Source organism: Scyliorhinus torazame, chromosome 16, assembly GCF_047496885.1.
Source record: "Scyliorhinus torazame isolate Kashiwa2021f chromosome 16, sScyTor2.1, whole genome shotgun sequence".
Classification (NCBI taxonomy): Eukaryota; Metazoa; Chordata; class Chondrichthyes; order Carcharhiniformes; family Scyliorhinidae; genus Scyliorhinus; species Scyliorhinus torazame.
Window position 1 is genome coordinate 127,893,995 of NC_092722.1, and position 19,175 is coordinate 127,913,169.

Sequence of the window (19,175 nt, forward strand, 5' to 3'; positions counted from 1 at the left end):
TAAAGCAGCTTGAATACAAAAGAGAGAGAGAGGAAAAAGAGAGAGAGAAAGAGATAGAGAGGAAAAAGAAAAGGAGAGAGAAGAAAGGACAAAAGAAAGAATAGCCCGAGCAGAACAAAAAGAAAGAGAAAGGGAGACACAGATCAGGGAAAAAGATAAAGAGAGAGAGTTTGAATTTCAGAAAATGGCCATGTAACAAGACAGTCAGTTAAAATTGGCAGACGTAAAGGGAAATGTACAGTTGGATGATAGTGATGAGGATAGTGAGAAAGAGCGTCAAAGTCGAAGGTTTGGTGGGAATCTATTTAAATATGTCCAAGCATTGCCAAGGTTTGATGAGAAGGAAGTGGAAGCCTTTTTCATTTCATTTGAGAAGGTAGCTTAAACACATGAAATGGCCACAAGACATGTGGGTATTACTGATTCAAACAAAGTTGGTAGGTAGAGCTAGTGAAGTGTTTGCATCACTACCGGAGGTGGATCTGAACGTATGAGGAGGTGAAAAAAATCCATCTTAGATGCAAATGAACTGTTGCCTGAAGCCTACAGACATAAAGGTTTAGACATTTAAGGAAAGAATTTGGTCAAACATACATGGAGTTTGAAAGGCTCAAACAGAGTAATTTTGATAGGTGGATAAGAGCTTTGAAAATAGACCAAACCTATGGAGCTCTCAGATAAATTATACTATTGGAGGAGTTTAAAAGTTCAATTGCTGATGTAGTGAGAACTCGTGGAAGAACAGAGGGTTAAAACTGCGAGGTTAGCAGCCGAAATGGCAGATGATTATGAATTAGTTCATAAATCAAAGCTTGGTTTCCGACATCAGTTTCAGCCTGAGAGGGATGGAAATTGGGGACATGAGAAATACTCAAGTGGTAAAGGTAAAGGTGATCTGATGGAAGATAATAAGGAGAGTGTACCTCAGATTAAAAAAGGAATCCACGAATGTGGAAAAGAAATGAAAAGTTTCAAATGTTTTCACTGTAATAAACTAGGCCATGTAAAGTCACAGTGTTGGTCGTTGAAGAAAAGCACTGGGAAGGCTGATGTGGTAAAACAGGATAAGACAGTGGGGTTTGTTGAAGTGGTAAAGGAAAGCCCAAGTGAAGCGAAGGAGGTGCAAAAGATTGTACAGCCGGTTCAAGAGGTGATTGATAAGGTGCCAGATCTCTTTAAAGAATTTACTTGGATGGTAAAGTTTACTCATGTGTATCAGGAGTAGCAGGTAAAGAAGTTTTAAGAGATACGGGAGCTAGTCAATCTTTAATGGTAAGAGATGAGGAGTTATGTAGTCTGGGAAGAATGTTGACGAAAAGGTGGTAATATGTGGAATTCAGAGGAGTAGCGTTCCATTATATAAGGTAAGGTTGGAAAGTCCAGTGAAGAGTGGTGAAGTGGTAGTAGGAGAAATAGAGAAACTATCTTGTCCAGGAATACAGTTTATCGTGGGTAATGATATAGCTGGATCGCAGGTGGGAGTGATGCCTACTGTGGTTGATTAGCCAGTGGAAAATCAGACCAATGAAGTGTTGAAGGACGAATATCCTGGGACTTTTCCGGATTGTGTAGTAACAAGGTCGCAAAGTCACAGGTTAAGACAAGAGGAGAAATCAAAGAGTGAAGATGAAGTTGAAGTGCAATTATCAGAAATGATTTTTGATCAGGTGGTTGGAAAAGAACAAGAACAGGTGGAGGATGAGGCAGATATTTTTAGTTGAGGAAAATTGGCGGAGTTACAAGAGAAAGATATAGGAAAAAAACGGATGTATCAGAAAACATATACGGAAGAGGAATCTGAGTGTATACCAGAGTGTTATTACCGTAAAAGTGATGTCTTGATGAGAAAATGGAGACCTGTACATATGCAGGCAGATGAAAAATGGGCAGAAGTTCATCAAGTAGTATTGCCGGTAGGGTATAGAAAGGTGGTGTTGCGAGTTGCACATGAGGTACCAGTGGGAGGTCATTTGGGAATCCGGAAAACTCGAGCTAAAATCCAGAAACATTTTTATTGGCCTGGACTACATAAAGATGTAGTTAAATTTTGTCAATCATGTCACACATGTTATACGTTTGAGTTGCTGTGATATGAAGAGTCTAAAGTTCTGTTCCTTTTTCACAAACACACATTTATTTCATTCCAACAGCCTTTGCACAAAACTCTAACTATACATCACCTGACAGAGGCCACCTGAAGCCCCTTTACATATCAGTGTCAATTAATGGATACTTAACATAAATGGGACAACTAATTGCAATGTTTCTTAACCCATTAGTTAACAACACATGTCAAGTGATAGGGAAACCTCAAGCAGTGATAAAACCAGCGCCCTTAATACCCATTCCAGCAATTGAGGAACCTTTTACACGGGTCCTAATGATTGTGTAGGACCGCTTCCTGAAACGAAAAGTGGGAATCAAAATCTTTTGACGATAATGAATGTGTCTACTAGGTTTCCAGAGGCCATTCCAGTACATAGCATTACAGCTAAAAAGATTGTGGAGGAGTTACTTAAATTCCTTTCTAGATATGGACTACCCACAGAAATATAATCGGATCAAGGATCAAATTCTATCTCAAGGTTATTCAAAGAAGTTATGGATAGCTTAGGGATGCAACAATTTAAATCAACTGCGTACCATCCAGAATCGCAGGGAGTGTTAGGAAGGTGGCACCAGACATTAAAGACAATGTTGAGGGCTTATTGTTAAGATTATCCAGAGGATTGGGATAAAGGAATTCCATTCGTACTGTTTGCAATTAGGGATGCACCTAATGAGTTAACCAAATTTAGTCCTTTTGAACTAATTTTTGGTCATGAGGTAAGAGGACCACTTAATTTGAATAAGGAGAAATTGGTGATTGAGCAGTCTTAAATTACATTATTGGATTAAGTGTTAAATTTTAGGGGACGATTAAATAGAGCAGGTGAATTGGCTAGACAACATTTGAAAGTTGCACAAAATGTGATGAAACGGGTAGCGGACAAGAAATCCAAAGTTTGTAGTTTTGCCAGTGGAGATAAAGTTTTAGTATTGTTACCAGTGGGAGGTGAAGCTTTAAAAGCAAAGTTTTGTGGACTTTATCAGATTGAAAGGAAATTAAGTGGGGTGAATTATGTGGTTAAAAGCACCAGATAGGAGGAAGAATCACCGAGTGTGTCATGTGAATATGCTTAAAAGGTACTTTGAAAGGGAAGGAGAGAAAAAGGAGGGTTTGATGATTCCATATCAAAGTGACAAACCAAATCCAGATGACTGTGAATTTGACATACCTCAAATTAAATTGGAAAACGAGGATGTTCTTAACAATTGGGATAAATTGTTGAGTTACCTTCCAGAGGAAAAACGAACTGACCTGAAGAGTTATTGATATCAAATGGGCAAGTTTGTAGAGATAAATCGGGAAGTACTAAAATGGCTGTACATGATGTAGATGTGGGAAATGCTGTTCCAATCAAACAACATCCATACAGACTTTAACCTTTAAAATTGGCACAGGTTAACAAAGAGATTGAGAGTATGCTTAAAAATGGCATAATTTAAGTGGGTTGCAGCCAATGGAGCTTACCCATAGTGATGGTACCTAAACCAGACAGTACCCAACGGTTGTGTGTGGACTATAGAAAGGTTAATGTAGTTGCAAGAACGGACTCTTGTCCCACGTTTGGAGGATTGCATTGAGAAAGTGGGACAATCAGCTTTTATTTCTAAACTGGATTTACTTAAAGGTTACTGGCAGGTACCTTTATCCGAAAGGGCGAAGGAGATTTCCGCTTTTGTGACTCCAGATGGTATATACCAATTCAAAGTTATGCCATTTGGCATGAAAAACGCCACAGCCACATTTCAACAGTTAATTAACAAAGTTGTTTCAGGATTACCCAATTGTGCGGTAGACATCGATGATCTGGTAATTTTCAGCCAGACATGGAAGGAACATTTGAAACATCTGAGGGAGTTATTCGATCGACTTCAGGAGGCGGGTTTGGTGATAAACCTAGCCAAAAGTGAATTTGGAAAAGCCCAAGTCACTTTCCTTGGCCATACAATTGGATAGGGTCGAATGGTCACACATGATGTGAAACCAACAGTTATTGAGGAGTTTCTGATACCCTCAAGACAAAGGGAAATAATGCGATTTCTTGGCATGAGTGGATTTGATCAAACATTTGTGAAAACGTTTTGTAGCATTGTTGCTCCACTGATAGACTTACTGAATAAACGTCAAACATTTCAGTGGACAGCGGTTTCCAAAAGGCATTTGACGGCATAAAAGCTGTGATAAACAATGCTCCTGTGTTGGAGAATCACAAGGAACTCTGTGAGCAGATTGAACTACAGTATCTGACTTTAAAGAGAAATGCCGAGGCATAGAGAAATGGACGGATCGTGCAGAGACCTTCTTGTTCAAAGAGACTGTCACCCGTGCCACGTGATAGCGAAACGAGGAATAGAGAAAGAGAGGAGTTGAACACGTGGCTACAGGGATGGTGCAAGAGGGAGGGTTTCATATTTCTGGATAATTGGGGCTCATTCTGGGGTCGGTGGGACCTCTACAAACAGGATGGTCTACACCTGGACCAGAGGGGTACCAATATCCTGGGGGGGAAATTTGCTAATGCTCTTCGGGAGGGTTTAAACTAGTTCAGCAGGGGCTTGGGAACCTGAATTGTAGCTCCAGTATACAGGAGGTTGAGAGTAGTGAGATCATGAGTAGTTTCAAAGTTGCAGGAGTTTACCGGCAGGCAGGAAGGTGGTTTAAAGTTTGTCTTCTTCAATGCCAGGAGCATCTGGAATAAGGTGGGTGAACTTGCGGCATGGGTTGGTACCTGGGACTTCGATGTTGTGGCCATTTCGGAGACATGGATAGAGCAGAGACAGGAATGGTTGTTGCAGGTGCCGGGGTTTAGATATTTCAGTAAGCTCAGGGAAGGTGGTAAAAGAGGGGGAGGGGTGGCATTGTTAGTCAAGGACAGTATTACGGTGGCAGAAAGGACGTTTGATGAGGACTCGTCTACTGAGGTAGTATGGGCTGAGGTTAGAAACCGGAAAGGAGAGGTCACCTTGTTAGGGGTTTTCTATAGGCCTCCGAAAAGTTCCAGAGATGTAGAGGAAAGGATTGCAAAGATGATTCTGCATAGGAGTGAAAGCAACAGGGTACTTGTCATGGAGGACTTTAACTTTCCAAATATTGACTGGAAACGCTATAGTTTGAGTACTTTAGATGGGTCCGTTTTTGTCCAATGTGTGCAGGAGGGTTTCCTGACACAGTATGTAGATAGGCCAACGAGAGGCGAGGCCGTATAGGATTTGGTACTGGGTAATGAACCAGGACAGGTGTTAGATTTGGAGGTAGGTGAGCACTTTGGTGATAGTGACCACAATTCGATGATGTTTACTTTAGTGATGGAAAGGGATAGGTATATACTGCAGGGCAAGAGTTATATCTGGGGGAAAGGCAATTATGATGCGATGAGGCAAGACTTAGGATGCATCGGATGGAGAGGAAAACTGCAGGGGATGGGCACAATGGAAATGTGGAGCTTGTTCAAGGAACAGCTACTACGTGTCCTTGATAAGTATGTACCTGTCAGGCAGGGAGGAAGTGGTCGAGCAAGGGAACCGTGGTTTACTAAGAAAAACAAAACACTTGTCAAGAGGAAGAAGGAGGCTTATGTTTTTTCTCGGGGGAGGTGTCATGTGAGAGTACCTTTAAGAAATGGGTGTTTATAAATGGGTGTGTATATAGATATCTGTAGTGAGAATACCTTTAAGAAATGGGTGTTTACTACTGCAATGATTTCAGAGAGTGGATGGAGATGGGCTGTCTATCAGCTTTTTACTTTTGTTTTGGGCTATTTGCTGCAGGGTGTGTTTTAGTTTTATTTTCAGTGTTGGAGTTGAAGCCAGACCAAGCAGGTGTACTGTTGTTCTCTCTGCCATCAAAAGACTATCCCTTGATCATTTGGTGAATTCAGAATTATAAATGTTCTCAGTAGTGAATTTAAACCTAATGTGCCTCTGGTAATAGATGTTTCTTTTGTATGGATGTTAAAAGGAAAGCTTAAAGGATTACTTAATGTTGTAGTCTTCGGGGGTTGTATTTCAATTAATGGTTATTAAAATGTTTGTTCACTGTATGTTTTATAAAGGTTAACTTGAGTTCATAGAATAAACATTGTTTTGCTTTAAAAATTACTTTTCCATTTCTGCTGGACCACATCTGTAGAGTGGGCCGTTTGCTCCCCATACCTCAATCTATTAAAAGTTGTGGGTCAGGGGAACTCCATGATACACTTTGGGGTTCTCTAAACCCTGGCCCATAACAATCGAAACATAGAAAATAGGAGCAGGAGTAGGCCATTCGGCCCTTCAAGCCTGGTCCGCCATTCGTTATGTTCATGGCTGAACATTAACTCAACAACCTGTTCCTGCCTGTCTACCCCCCACCCCCCCACCCCCATATTTTGATCCCTTTCGCCACAAAGAACTATATCTAACTCCTTCTTGAAAACATACAATGTTTTGGCCTCAACTGCTTTCTGTGGTAGCAAATTCAACAGGTTCACCACTCTCTGGGTGAAGATATTTCTCCTCATCTCTATCCTAAATGTATCCTCAGAATGTGACCTCTGGTTCTGCACTCCCCCACCATCGGGACATCCTGCCTGCATCTAACCTGTCAGAAAGTAAAGATAAAGTCGCCATAGTCCCAGATGACTACAAGCTGCTTTCCCCTTTGACAGGGAGAGCTGGCTGGTGGTGATTTAACCGAGGGATCACCACACCTCGAGTGAGGTGGCCCTTCTTGAACACCATTAGCTGGCACCGGAATTGAACCTGCGCTGTCGGCCTCGCTCTTCATCACAGACCAGCTGTTCAGTCAACTGAGCTAAACCGGCCCCCTTAGAATTTTATAGGTTTTTATGAGATTGCCCCCCCCCACATTCTTTTGAACCCCAGTGAACATAATCCTAAACGACTCAATCTCTCCTCATGTGTCAGTCCCACCATCCCAGGAATCAATATGGTAAACCTTCTCTGCACAACCTTCCAGCAGAAATGGATAACAAGATCAAAACTTTACACATTATTCCAGGCGTAGCCTCACTGAAGCCCTGTACAATTGCAGCGAGGCATCCCTGCTCCTGTACTCTAATCCTCTCACTCTGAAGGTCAACACCTATTTTGCTTTCTTTATCACTTGCTGTACCTGCATGCTTACCTTTTGCGACTGATGTACGAGGACACCTAGGTCTCGTTGTACATTCCCCTCTCGTAATTTTGCTCTCGGCTTGGACAAAGGGTCACCTGGACTCAAAACGTTAGCTCTTTTCTCTCCCTGCAGATACTGCCAGACCTGCTGAGATTTTCCAGCATTTTCTCTTTTGTTTCAGATTCCAGCACCCACAGTAAATTGCTTTTACCCCTCTCATAATTTATAGCGTTTCATATAATCTGCTTTCCTGTTTTTGCTACCTGTTGTAACCCCCACTGGACACTCGGGGACACCCGATTAGGCTCCCCGTGAGTCTCGTTGAGTACGAGCTTCCCGGCCGAGGGACGGAGCCCCCCTCTTCAATGGGAGAGGAAACCAGTATTTAAACCCGGCCCGAGTGTGAGTCGGGCGGGGTAGTCCCTGCTGGGACCTGCTCACATAGTCTTCTCATACTTCTGTGAATAAACCCTTCGTTCCCAACGCTTCCTGTGTGGCTGCTTCTGTGAACTCAACACTACCAAAGTGGATAACCTCACATTTATCCACATTATACTGCATATTACATCTGCCAAGCACTTAGCTTTTCCAAATCACACTGAAGCATCTCTGCATCCTACTCACAGCTCACCCTCCAACCCATCTTTATGTCATCGGAAAATTTGGAGATGGTACATTTAGTTCCCTCATCCAAATCACAAATATATATTGTGAATAGCCGGGGTCCCAGCACTATTCTCTGCGGTACCCCACTAGTCACTGCCTGCCATTTGAAAAAAAAAACATTTATTCCTACTCTTTTGTTTCCTGTTTGCCAACCAGTTTTCTATCCATCTCAAATCTGTACCACCAATCCCAGGCGCTTTAATTTTATGTGCTAATCTCTTGTGTGGAACTTTGTCGAAAGTCTTCAGAAGGTCCAAATAAATCACATCCACTAGCTCCACCACATCAACTCTACTAGTTACATCCTCAAATAATTCCAGTAGATGTGTCGAGCATGATTTCCCTTTCATAAATCCATGCTGACTCTGTCAGATCCTGCCACTATTTTCCGAGTGCACTGCTATAAATTCTTTGATAGTGGACTCTAGAATTTTCCCACTGCTGCTGTCAGGTTGACTGGTCTATAAGTCCCTGTTTTCTCCCATCCTCTCTTTTTAAATAGTGGAGTTTCGTTCGCTACCCTTCAAACTGGAAGAATTGTTCCAGAGTCAATAGAATCTTGGAAGACGATCACCAATGCATCCACTATTTTTAGGGCCACTTCCTTAAGTATTCTGGGATGTACATTGTGAGGCCCAGGGATTTATCAGTCTTCAATCTCATCAATTTCCCCACCACGATTTCTCTCCGAATACTGAATTTCTTCAGTTTCTCCCTCTCCCACATAGAAACATTTACAGTCAGTTTTATATTCCCCACCAGCTTATTCTCATATTCTATTTCCCCCATCTTAGACAATCCTTTGGTCCTCCTTTGCTGAATTCTAAACAACTTCCAATCCTCAGGTCTGTTGTTTCTCCTGGCCAATTTGTATGCCTCTTCCTTCGAGCTAAGTCGGTCTCTAATTTCCCTTCAGAGCCATGGTTTGGCCACCTTTCCTGCTTTTGCACCATTCAGGAATGAATAATTGCAGTAATTCACCCATGCATTCTTTGAATGTTCGCCATTGCCTATGTACCGTTTGTTGCCTATTGAAACATTCTGCCAGAATATCTCCTTATCAGCTGATTGATGTAAACCCGAGTTTCAAGACAGATTTATTCATGTCTCTCAAGCAATGGTCTTATTTTACAGCATTTCTTTCCTTAATTTGCACTGTATTTCAATAATTTTCATGTAGTAGCTATCACATTTCGTGTTGGATTTGAGTACTAAATGTTGAATATCTAATTCCATTGTATTTTGGGCATAATGGGCATTTTGGGTCGTTTCGAAGCTCATAGACGGGCATTTTCGCAAACCCCCCGCCTCCCCGTGGCGGATTGTCTGGCGGCGGCTCTCCACTGACCAGTGGCGACATCTTTTGGTCCCGCTGAAGTCGATTGCAATTTGCATTGGCATTGGCCTCCAGGGAACCTGCTGGAGGGGGTGGGGGAGGGGAGGACGGGTTCACCTTCGGCAGAACTGGAAGATCCCACCAGAGGGAAAGGCCATTTTTTATACATGTCTGCTACACTTTGTGTGGACATCAGTAGAGGTTTCTGATCCAGTTCTTGCATATTGACATTTTCAAGCAAAATTGAGCATGTTGTACTTGAACCTTTGCCCGACTCCGAGGTTGTTCAGTTAAAAAAGGAAAATTCTGGAAAATACTCAGCAAGGTAGATGCCAATCATGGAGAAAGAAACGGGGTTAACATTTTGGGTCAATGACCTTTCATCAGTACAGATATTATATTTGGGATTCATCAGTACATTTTCTTATCTGCTATTGTAGTACATGCTCCATGTGTATGTTTTGTTCTACATATTAATCTGGCAGCATATAATTTGGCAGCATATAATTTTTCATTGAATTGCCAATTACATTACAATGGGACAATGGTTCACCAATCTGAGCATGTGTTGAAGTTAATATTAATAAGAAGTTAATATCAATAATAATCTCCCTGTCCGAATGACTGAAGATTTTACAAATGTAGAACACTACCATTCAGCCACTAAAAAAGCTTCGACACGTTAAAACATGGAGTGATGGGATGCAGATGTAGGCCATCACAATCATGACATCCTTAAAGAAATTTAACTGAGGCTGGATGTTTCTCATGAAGGAAGAAATGGTAAACTTCAGGTTGTGCTTTTTTTCAACTCCAAAGTAACTGATGACAATAGTGTTGGCCAATAATTCCTGTCAACCCGTTTAAGGTGGTTGGGCCTGGGACCTGGGAAAAATAACAGAAATAGTGAGACTACTAAAGGAACCTAATGGCTCGTTACGGTTATGAAAGGGTGCAGTTAATTGCTTTTTAAAAAGTGTTCATTATACCTCTACGTTGAATTATTAGACAAAAAATGATTTCTGTCCAAATTACACAGTTGTAAAGAATTTGGGCACATTATCAAATATTATTGAAGACAAATTATTACACTGTAAAGTTACAGTGACATGACATTCTTTCCACTCCTCTCCTTACAGTGCGAGAGCTGCCACCTATTAATGCAGATGTACGTCAGAAACAACGCATCTCAATAGAGACTTTGCCCCCTGAAATGAAAGCCCCACTCCCACCTGAACCTGTACTTCCCATTCGTACGAAAACAGTGAAGGAATTTCAGTAAGTATTTAGAATTGACTGTATTGTGCTCTTTGCTGTTAAAAATTTACTTATCAGGGTGTTCACCATAATATCAAAAATAGTGATCAGAAGCTTAAGCAAAAAAAAGGAACATATGTAAATGGAGGTACAATCATAGATATTGGGCATGATTTTACAGCTGCGTTAGATCGCGGGTGAGGCCAAAATCGAGAACTGCGCCAGGCACTGATCCGTTTGCGATCTAGCTGGCCCGTTCCGTTGCCGAAAGCAGAATCCGTGGCATGCGGATCCGTGGCATGAATCCTCACCGCTTAAGGCCAATTAATGGGAAGGACCCCTATCTAACAGCCTCCCGTGATCTAACCACCTCCCCAGTAAGTGGTCACGTGGGTGCCAATTAGTACACCTTTTGAAAAATGTGAAGCTGGCAGAATGGCTGCTGCGGGGATCAGAGGAGGTGTGTCGCCATTTTCGCTCCGAGGCAATGATCCCGAGGGCACTGGGGTTTCTGCCCCAGTGCACGGTTGGAGTTGGGTGCCAGGGGCGTGGAGCCCCATAGGGGCAGCCTCGGTTTGGGTGGGCAGCCATCAGTCATGGGGAGCTGGGGAGGGGGGGGGTGTCTCTCAGCGCCCGCGGGTCTGCTATGCCACCCCATGGATCAAATGTATCCGTTATCATAGAATCATAGAATTTATGTTAAGATTAAACTTTGTGACCCCCTGCTCATTCTATTTTACAACGTATGTTTCAAAGATGTTCTCCCAGCTTTATTCAGTTTCCACATCCTGTTGCTTCAGTTTTTAGCAAGCTTTATGAGTTGAGGGTGATTGAGATCTAACTGCATACAATCTCTGTGCTCTAAAACTAATCTTGCATCATTATTCATACTGAGCAACTTAAAACAGCAAGATATTTGAGCATCCAGAGTATGTTTGATATGTCACCAAGCTTGTTGGGGAAAGTAACTAAGCCGCAGTCAGTGATTGTTTGATCAGGATTTTTTCAGAAAGCATTTCTTGCCTCTCTTTAACAACCAGATGCAAAGTTCTTGTACTAAAGAAGCAGGCAGTGTAGCCAAGTCCTTTTTTTGATTTGGCATTTGGATCAGAATGAAGCTTTCTACCCTGCCTTGAGAATTGCAACTGATTTATTTAACATTGATAAAGGTACCTTCATTTGGAAAGGGGCAGCTTTGCTGGAAATCTCTAAATATATAAATCCAATTTACTTTTTAATTCATTCAAGAGACATGGCCATCACTGGTCGGGCCAGCATTTATTACCCATCCCGAATTGCCCTCGATAAGGTGGTAGTGAGCTGTCTACTGCACAGTCCATGTGATGTAGGTACACCCACAGCACTGTTAGGGAGGGATTCCCAGAACTTTTACCGAGTAACAGTGAAGGAACAGTGATATACTTTTACAGGATTCCAAGTCAGGATGGTGAATGGCTTGGAGGGCAACTTCCAGGTGATGGTGAATCCATGTGTCTGCTGCCCTTGTCCTTCGAGATGGTAGTGGAAGGCACTGTCCGAGGAGCTTTTGTGAGTTCCTACAGTACATCTTACAGATGGTACACACTGTTATTACTGTACTCCGTGGTGGAGGGAGTGAATGTTTGTGGACGGGCTGTCAATCAAGCTGGCTGGTTTGTTCCGGGTGGTGTCCAGCTTCTTGAGACTTGTTAAAGCTGCACTCATCCAGACAACAAAACAGAAAATGCTGGACAATCGCAGCAAGTCTGACAGCATCTGTGGAGAGAGAAGGGAGCTAAAGTTTTGAGCCTGGATGACTCTTTGTCAAACCTCATCCAGACAATTGGATAGTATTCCACCACATTCTTGACTTGTGCCTTGTAGATGTTGGACAGGCTTTGAGAAGTCGGGAGGTGAGTCACTCTGAACCGGATTCTTAGCCTCTGACCTGTTCTTGTAGCCACAGTATTTACATGGCTGGTCCAGTTGAGTTTCTGGTCAATGGTAAACCCAAGGATGTTAATAGTGGAGGATGCAGTGATGGTAAATCCATTGAATGTCAAGGGTGATATTTGGCAAGAGTCATTGCTTGTGCAGTCTGTGAGACAGCTCTGTCATTTTTGGCACAAGCCCTCAAATGTTAGTAAGGTGGACAGGAATGAGTTTACCATTGTTATTTCCAGTGCCTAGGTTGAAGCGGATGGTTCATCCATCTGCGACTTTTTGCAGTGTCATGCAACTGCATGCTAAGCTATTTCAGAGGGCAATTAAGAGTTGGCCACATTGCTGTGGGTCTTGAGTCCAGTAAGGACTCCTTACTAGACCAGTAATGGACATTAAATGAACCACATGTTTTTATTGTGACAATCGACAATGGTTTCACCATTAAGCTTTAATTCCAGATTTTGTCATTGAATTCACATTCCTCCTGCTGTGGTGGGATTCGAACCCGGATTCCCAGTGCATTACTCTGGGTATCTGGATTGCTATTCCAAATAATATCACTATGCCACCGCTGCTTCAAATGCAAATCTAACAAGTTAAAGATATGGTAGGCATGGGGCAAAGAAATCATTCTACATTGAGGATTTCTATATTATTGTCTCTTGCTCGAGTTTGCATGTGGGTCACAAAACCTTCTAAGGATTTTGAGCACGCTATTTGAAATACGGGCTGTCAAGGATCCAGCTGTTCCACGGTGGACTTTCATTGATCACATCAGTCCATTCCTTACCCTAGGATACTGTATGCTTTAAGGAAAGATGTATTTTCATATCCAAAAAGCTGCAACTGATCCCAAACCAGCTCCAGCTCACGCAATCAGTTGGCAGTTTAGTTTTTCTAATGAGGCTAGTAGCCTCTGCTATAACCTGATTTGCAGTGACCTCCCAGGTTTCACAACCCTCAGGTAAACCCGACATCTGAAGGGAGGCGAGAACAGCTCTGGGAGAAGGTAAGTGCCTTTACAGCACAGCTTATGGGCCAGGAAGAGCAGGAACATTGCCCCACACTCCAAACTCCCTTTCATCCTACAAAAAGATACCCAGTGTTGGGGATCAAAGCCCTCCGCAGGTTTGGGGATCAGCCAGGCACCACCACCGTCTACACCACTCCCAGGGGAATGTGGATCAAAGATACTTGTGTTCTCTGTCTCTCTCTCTTTCTCTTTCTCTCTCTCTCTCTCTCTCTCTCTCTCTCTCTCTCTCGAGTCTTCCACATCCAAATGTAAGTTGAACTTGTGAGCCAGGCATCTCAGCAGGAAGCCCAAATCTGTAGGTCAGAAATTAAACTGAACTACTGTATGGTTCATGGGCCATTTTAGATGGTGAGATCTGAGATTCACAAGTTATTAGCGAAATTGTCTCGAGGTCATCAAGGCAAGGAAAAAAATCAGTTAAAACTCAGAACGAATCCAAATCCTGATGATTGCTATCACCTGAAAGAGCTCTAAATAACCTGCAAGGTGGGTAATTTTACTGTTCAGAAGTCATGAACTTTGCAGATAAGCATTATATGTTACTGGTATTCAGTCTATCCGAACGTAACAAGATTCATTTGCTCAGAAAGTCAAGATAGACTTTTATATGATCTAATTCTGGACCAAATGTTTCATAATTAAGAAGTACAGCATTCAGTAATGCAGATGTTTAAATGTACTCAACCGTATGAGTTTGGTTAACAAGTTATATGTTTATTTTCTGATTACAGAGAAGATGTAGAAAAGGCCAAGATTTCAGGAGACTGGAAAGTGGTTCATGATTTTTATTCCACAACATTTGATTCATTTCTGGAAATTAATGCAGCTTTCAAGGTATGCAGACTACAGACAATGGGCTGGATTCTTCTGCCTCGCCCACCGCAAGATCGCCACGGGTGAGACGCGGACAATGGAAAAGTCCATTGACCTCGGGCGGGATTCTCCGGGCAGGCGGGGCAGAAGAATCCAGCCCATTGTCTGCTCCAATAATAATTTCAGGCGAGGATTTATACCCACTGCTTCTAAATGCACATAACAGGTGATCTGGCTTTTGAGATTATTTTGGAGTTGTTTGGTACCTGTTTCTAAGTGAGGCACATTCAGAATACTGTTAATGTTTTGTCTGCATAAAATGTAGCGATCCAATGGTGATGTAAATCACAATAAACTGTTTCCTAAAAGGATTATTTACTTATTTTCTAATCATGTCTAATTATGACTCCATTTCCTGGTAATAAATTGGATCCAATTATTGCCCGTGGAACATATTACTGTCTTTTTACAGCGTGCTTCTAAATGTAACCTGATTCATTCCAAAAGGACTATTTTTTAAACTAGCATTTTAAACAGCATTAATCTTGGATTTGCTGAATATGTGAAAATCCAGCAAAACAGAGAAGGTAGACTTTTCTTGAACATAAGTGGGGGTTCGGATGACAAAGGGGTTGGTGAATAGAGCGGAAGGCCCAAAACTTTTTTTATGCAGCCTGTTAACTGCCATGTCCTGTTGACCATGAGGACTTTGGCGGGCATCCTCTGATGTCCTGAGGCCTAGGCAGGGGTGAACCTTTCTTGCCCCGACTTGTTGGAGGTGATGGGGTCACTGGTAGAGGGAAGATTGAGAGATAGGGCACCCTGATGTTTGTCCTGGGATGAAGCCCTGATGTGTCTGGCTGATACTCCTCCTCCCTGTGAGTGCCTAATGGCACTTCCCTGACTGTGAGGAGAAGGGGCACCTGGAGGGAATTTGAGGTGCCCTAGCACCTCTCGCCTTGCCACTGCGGTACTGCACCAATACCTAAAGCAATGGTTTGCAGGTCTGAGTCCATATCTGACAGCCACTGTATATTGTGCTGGACCTGTGCCTTCAAGGAGACTGCCATCCTTTCCACAAAGGCAGCCAAGTGCCCACATGCCAGAGCCGTTTCAGCAGACAGAATGTGTACGGATTCTCCAGTCTGCTCATGGCCACCAGCATGGTGTTCCATGCCTGTCTCCGCATCTCCCAACAGGTTTTTTTGCGGTTTTTGATGATGAGTCCTGAGGCCCATCTGTTTGGGGTTCAGCAGGGGCTTGTTCCCCAGCAGTTATCCGAGTGTCAAACACCTCCGTTGTCACTGCCTCCACCAGCTGTGGACCAGTGTCAGTGATGTGCCCACCATATTGTGAGCCTGAGTCTAATCTAGAACTTGGATCTATCAAAGTGAGTGTGTCTCCACTGGTGGAGGGTGCAGGTGAACTTGGGTGCATCCTCTGAGGATTATGTGGCATTCTCAGAGGTGGGCTTGGGGTTGAGGCTGTGGTGTGCCCGGGTGGCAGCACTCCCTATTTTTTGCTGATAATTGGAACTGAGAAAGGAAAATCTCTGTTATTGACTGAGCAGCCTCGTATATTAAAGACATCCCGCAGTCTGTGGGCGCAGATGACAATTGCAGACTAGAGGTATCCTCACTAACTTCCTGGGAGAGTCTCATCTCACCTTCAGCACAGATATGATACTGCTGCTCTCCAGCTAGTTTGGTGTCCTGATCCTGAGGATAGTGCATTTGGTGTAGTCTGTGTATTTTTAAAAGGCTGTTGGCAAGGTCCCACATGGTATTCAAGTCAGAAATCCCATGGTCAGGATTTAGTTCCCACAATAGATGTCCTCCCCCATCCCTTATTGGTTAGAAATCCAGCCCCCGATCCCCCTAGAGCTGCAGCCCTCCATTGTCAATAGTTCCACAAGGAGCAATGGCATCTGGAAATGTTCCAAGGCCCAGCCAGGGGATCCCCATTGGATCCCTGTCGAAATTTGCAGAAGTGGGATCAGGTCCGGCAGGGCTACCTCACTTCACACGTTAGGTAGACAATCAAGCTCATTGAGACTAATTCAGGGCAATTTTCCAGGTGGCCTCCTGGTTTCAGGCGGTGTTGGTGTGCAGTTTAACTGTCTGGAGGCGGGTACCCAGGGTCAGGCTGTAGACATGGTGGTCACCTGGCTGCAAATTCCATTTTTTGATTGAAGATTTAAAATGTTGGATAAAGGGGTGCTTTCATCTTTAAGCACCCTCTCTCTCATCCACTTCTATTATAGCCCCTCTCAAGCTGGAAGGCCTTTGGCCCTCCAGTTTCAAGGGTTTCCTGACATCCTTATTTGGATGGCGAACCTGTCACCATGCCAGGTTGGGGAGACCCCCTGTGAGAACCAGAACGAATGACTGGCTCGGGACACTGAAACAATCCCGACCTCTGTTTCCTAACCCCAGAGGAGAAATCTAGCCTAAGGTGCCTTTCAATTTGGACATTCAATTGTTCAAGTTTTAATCAAAATATATTTGCCGCCGACTTCAAACAGATATTGTACATCTAAAAAAGAACCAGATTTACAGTCCTTTGAAAATGACGATACTGTGTGGCTGCTACAAAAGCAGGCAACAAGATGGTGTTTACACATGTTTGATGCTGTTTTGCTCCTACGTTGAACAATGGGTGGGATTTTCCGTACCACTGCGGCATGTAGCAGAGGTGGCCCACCATTGTGGGATCTTCCTGTCCTGCCGTTGTCATCAGGGGTTTCTTTCAACAGGAACTTCTTGTTCGCACCCTCCGCCACGGGGGACTCTTCAGCAGGGGGGTTGCCGCCGCCTCAGGAACCGGAAGATCCCGCCAGCGGGATCGGCTGGAAAATCCCACCCAATAGCAGTGAGAAAGTGGCATAAGCGTTGCATGTTCTAAATTTTTGAAACACACTTTTCAAGGGTTTATTTGGTTTGGATTTGTGATTTTTTTTTTAACATAAATATAGAGTAACCAATTCATTTTTTTTCCACTTAAGGGGCAGTTTAGCATGTTCAATCCACCTACCTTGCACACCTTTGTGTTGTGGGGGCAAAACCCACGCAAAAACGGGGAGAATGTGCAAACTCCACACGGAGAGTGACCCAGAGCCGGGATCGAACCTGGGACCTCGGTGCCGTGAGGCAGCTGTGCTAACCACTGCACCACCGTGCTGCCCAGATTTGTGATACGAGTGTTGCTTTGCCATGTAAAGCAAATGAAGGGTGGAATTTTCCAGCCCTGTCCCAACAGGGGTAGGGTGGGAAAACATGAAGAACCGTTCAAATGTCCATTGATTTTGGCAGGTCCAAAAAAATCCCGCTGGTGGGAGGGCTTGTAAAACCCTAACATTCAGCGAAATGTCGATCGTGTTTTCACTGTGTTAATGCTTTATTTATTTTTGTATAAACTATGACATTATATTTTATTTTATATTCCACTAATTCTTAGCAGGATGCCAGTGCACCTTTGAACACCATAGATGATCCAGGTGTTAATGTTGAATTCACAAATTGTGTCTATGAAACCTTACTGAACACAGTGAGTGTATTTTTTCAACATCCTCATCAAATATAAAAAAGTTAAAAATCTCAGTTTTATTGTGTACCCTCCATGGAAAATAACTTGGAGAATGCCTCTTTATAAAATACATTACGAAGTCTTACAACACCGGGTTAAAGTCCAACAGGTTTGTTTCGATGTCACTAGCTTTTGGAGCGCTGCTCCTTCCTCAGGTGAAGGAAGGAGCCTTCACCTGAGGAAGGAGCAGCGCTCCGAAAGCTAGTGACATCGAAACAAACCTGTTGGACTTTAACCTGGTGTTGTAAGACTTCGTACTGTGCTCACCCCAGTCCAACGCCGGCATCTCCACATCATAAAATACATTGACAGCGTTGTAATACTTACAGCCATCGGTTGAGTCTGGTGCATGTTTAAAATTGACTCATCTTACTTGCCAGCCAGCCAAAACAGTAATTGTTACATATATATATGTGCTTACATATACATATAAAAGTAAGTTTGAAACAATCCATAAATATTTGCAATATTGCATAATATTAACCTAGAGTAAAATTAAGTTCTGAAACATTTCAAATGTGTTGCTTGCCCCATTGAATACCCTGAAATAATTGCAAACGGTCTTCGCTTCAAGGATTCAGTTAGTTAAGATAATACACCAAATTACACACTTCAGGAGCAGAATAATAATGTGGATTGTATAATATAGTGCTCCTATCCAGAGGAAACAGCATATCCTTAAATCTACCATACATATTGTCAAGGGAGATCTGGTAGTACTTCATAAAATTTGTGCATATACATTCCTTTGCTAAACAATTAGGATATGTTTGCAGTGAATACTGCACGTTATGAGTATTGATTAATAAAATGCAAAGAGAAGAATACATTGACTTGTTCTTTTACAATTATTATTATTATTATTATTAATAATAAAATTGATCGAATGTCTATAACAATCAGTTGCAATTGTTATTTTTCAGCCCCAGGACATCCAGAAAACTGTATTAAAAGGTATTATTAACAGTCTGCTGAGGGAATGGAAAGGGTAAGTCTCAGCTGTGTTTTTCTAAATAAAGCGAATAATTGTTTCTTTATTCAGTCTATCGATTTGTTCAGTCATCTGAAAAGTGTAAGGGATTTGCATGGATGGTGGATTCTATTCGGATTTGCTATGTATAGGGAAAAGCAAGCTTATAATTTAACATTGTTCCAGCGATTTGGTGACAGCATGCAAGAGCAGGAAAAATTCCATTTTACACACTCCCCTCTATGTTCTCACTGTTTTCAGTGGGGGAAGAGAATACCTAGTCGGCAATTACCAAACAGTAGGAGTTTCCAGCCAAAAGAATAAGAAAAGATAAACCCCTAACTACCAATGAAGGATATTTATATTCATT

The 19,175-nt window shown here is 42.7% G+C and overlaps 1 protein-coding gene across 3 annotated transcripts in view; it reads left to right on the forward strand.

Moving 5' to 3' along the window:
• hectd2 (HECT domain containing 2) overlaps window positions 1-19,175 on the forward strand; it is a 174,889-nt gene that overhangs the window by 32,442 nt on the left and 123,272 nt on the right. For 2 of the 3 annotated variants that reach the window (XM_072479036.1, XM_072479032.1), the window contains exons 3-6: window positions 10,364-10,502; window positions 14,169-14,271; window positions 17,707-17,796; window positions 18,759-18,823. In XM_072479036.1, the coding sequence (XP_072335137.1) occupies window positions 10,364-10,502; window positions 14,169-14,271; window positions 17,707-17,796; window positions 18,759-18,823 (397 nt within the window). The remainder of the gene's footprint in view (window positions 1-10,363; window positions 10,503-14,168; window positions 14,272-17,706; window positions 17,797-18,758; window positions 18,824-19,175) is intronic. The other variant, XM_072479033.1, reaches the window with a different exon arrangement.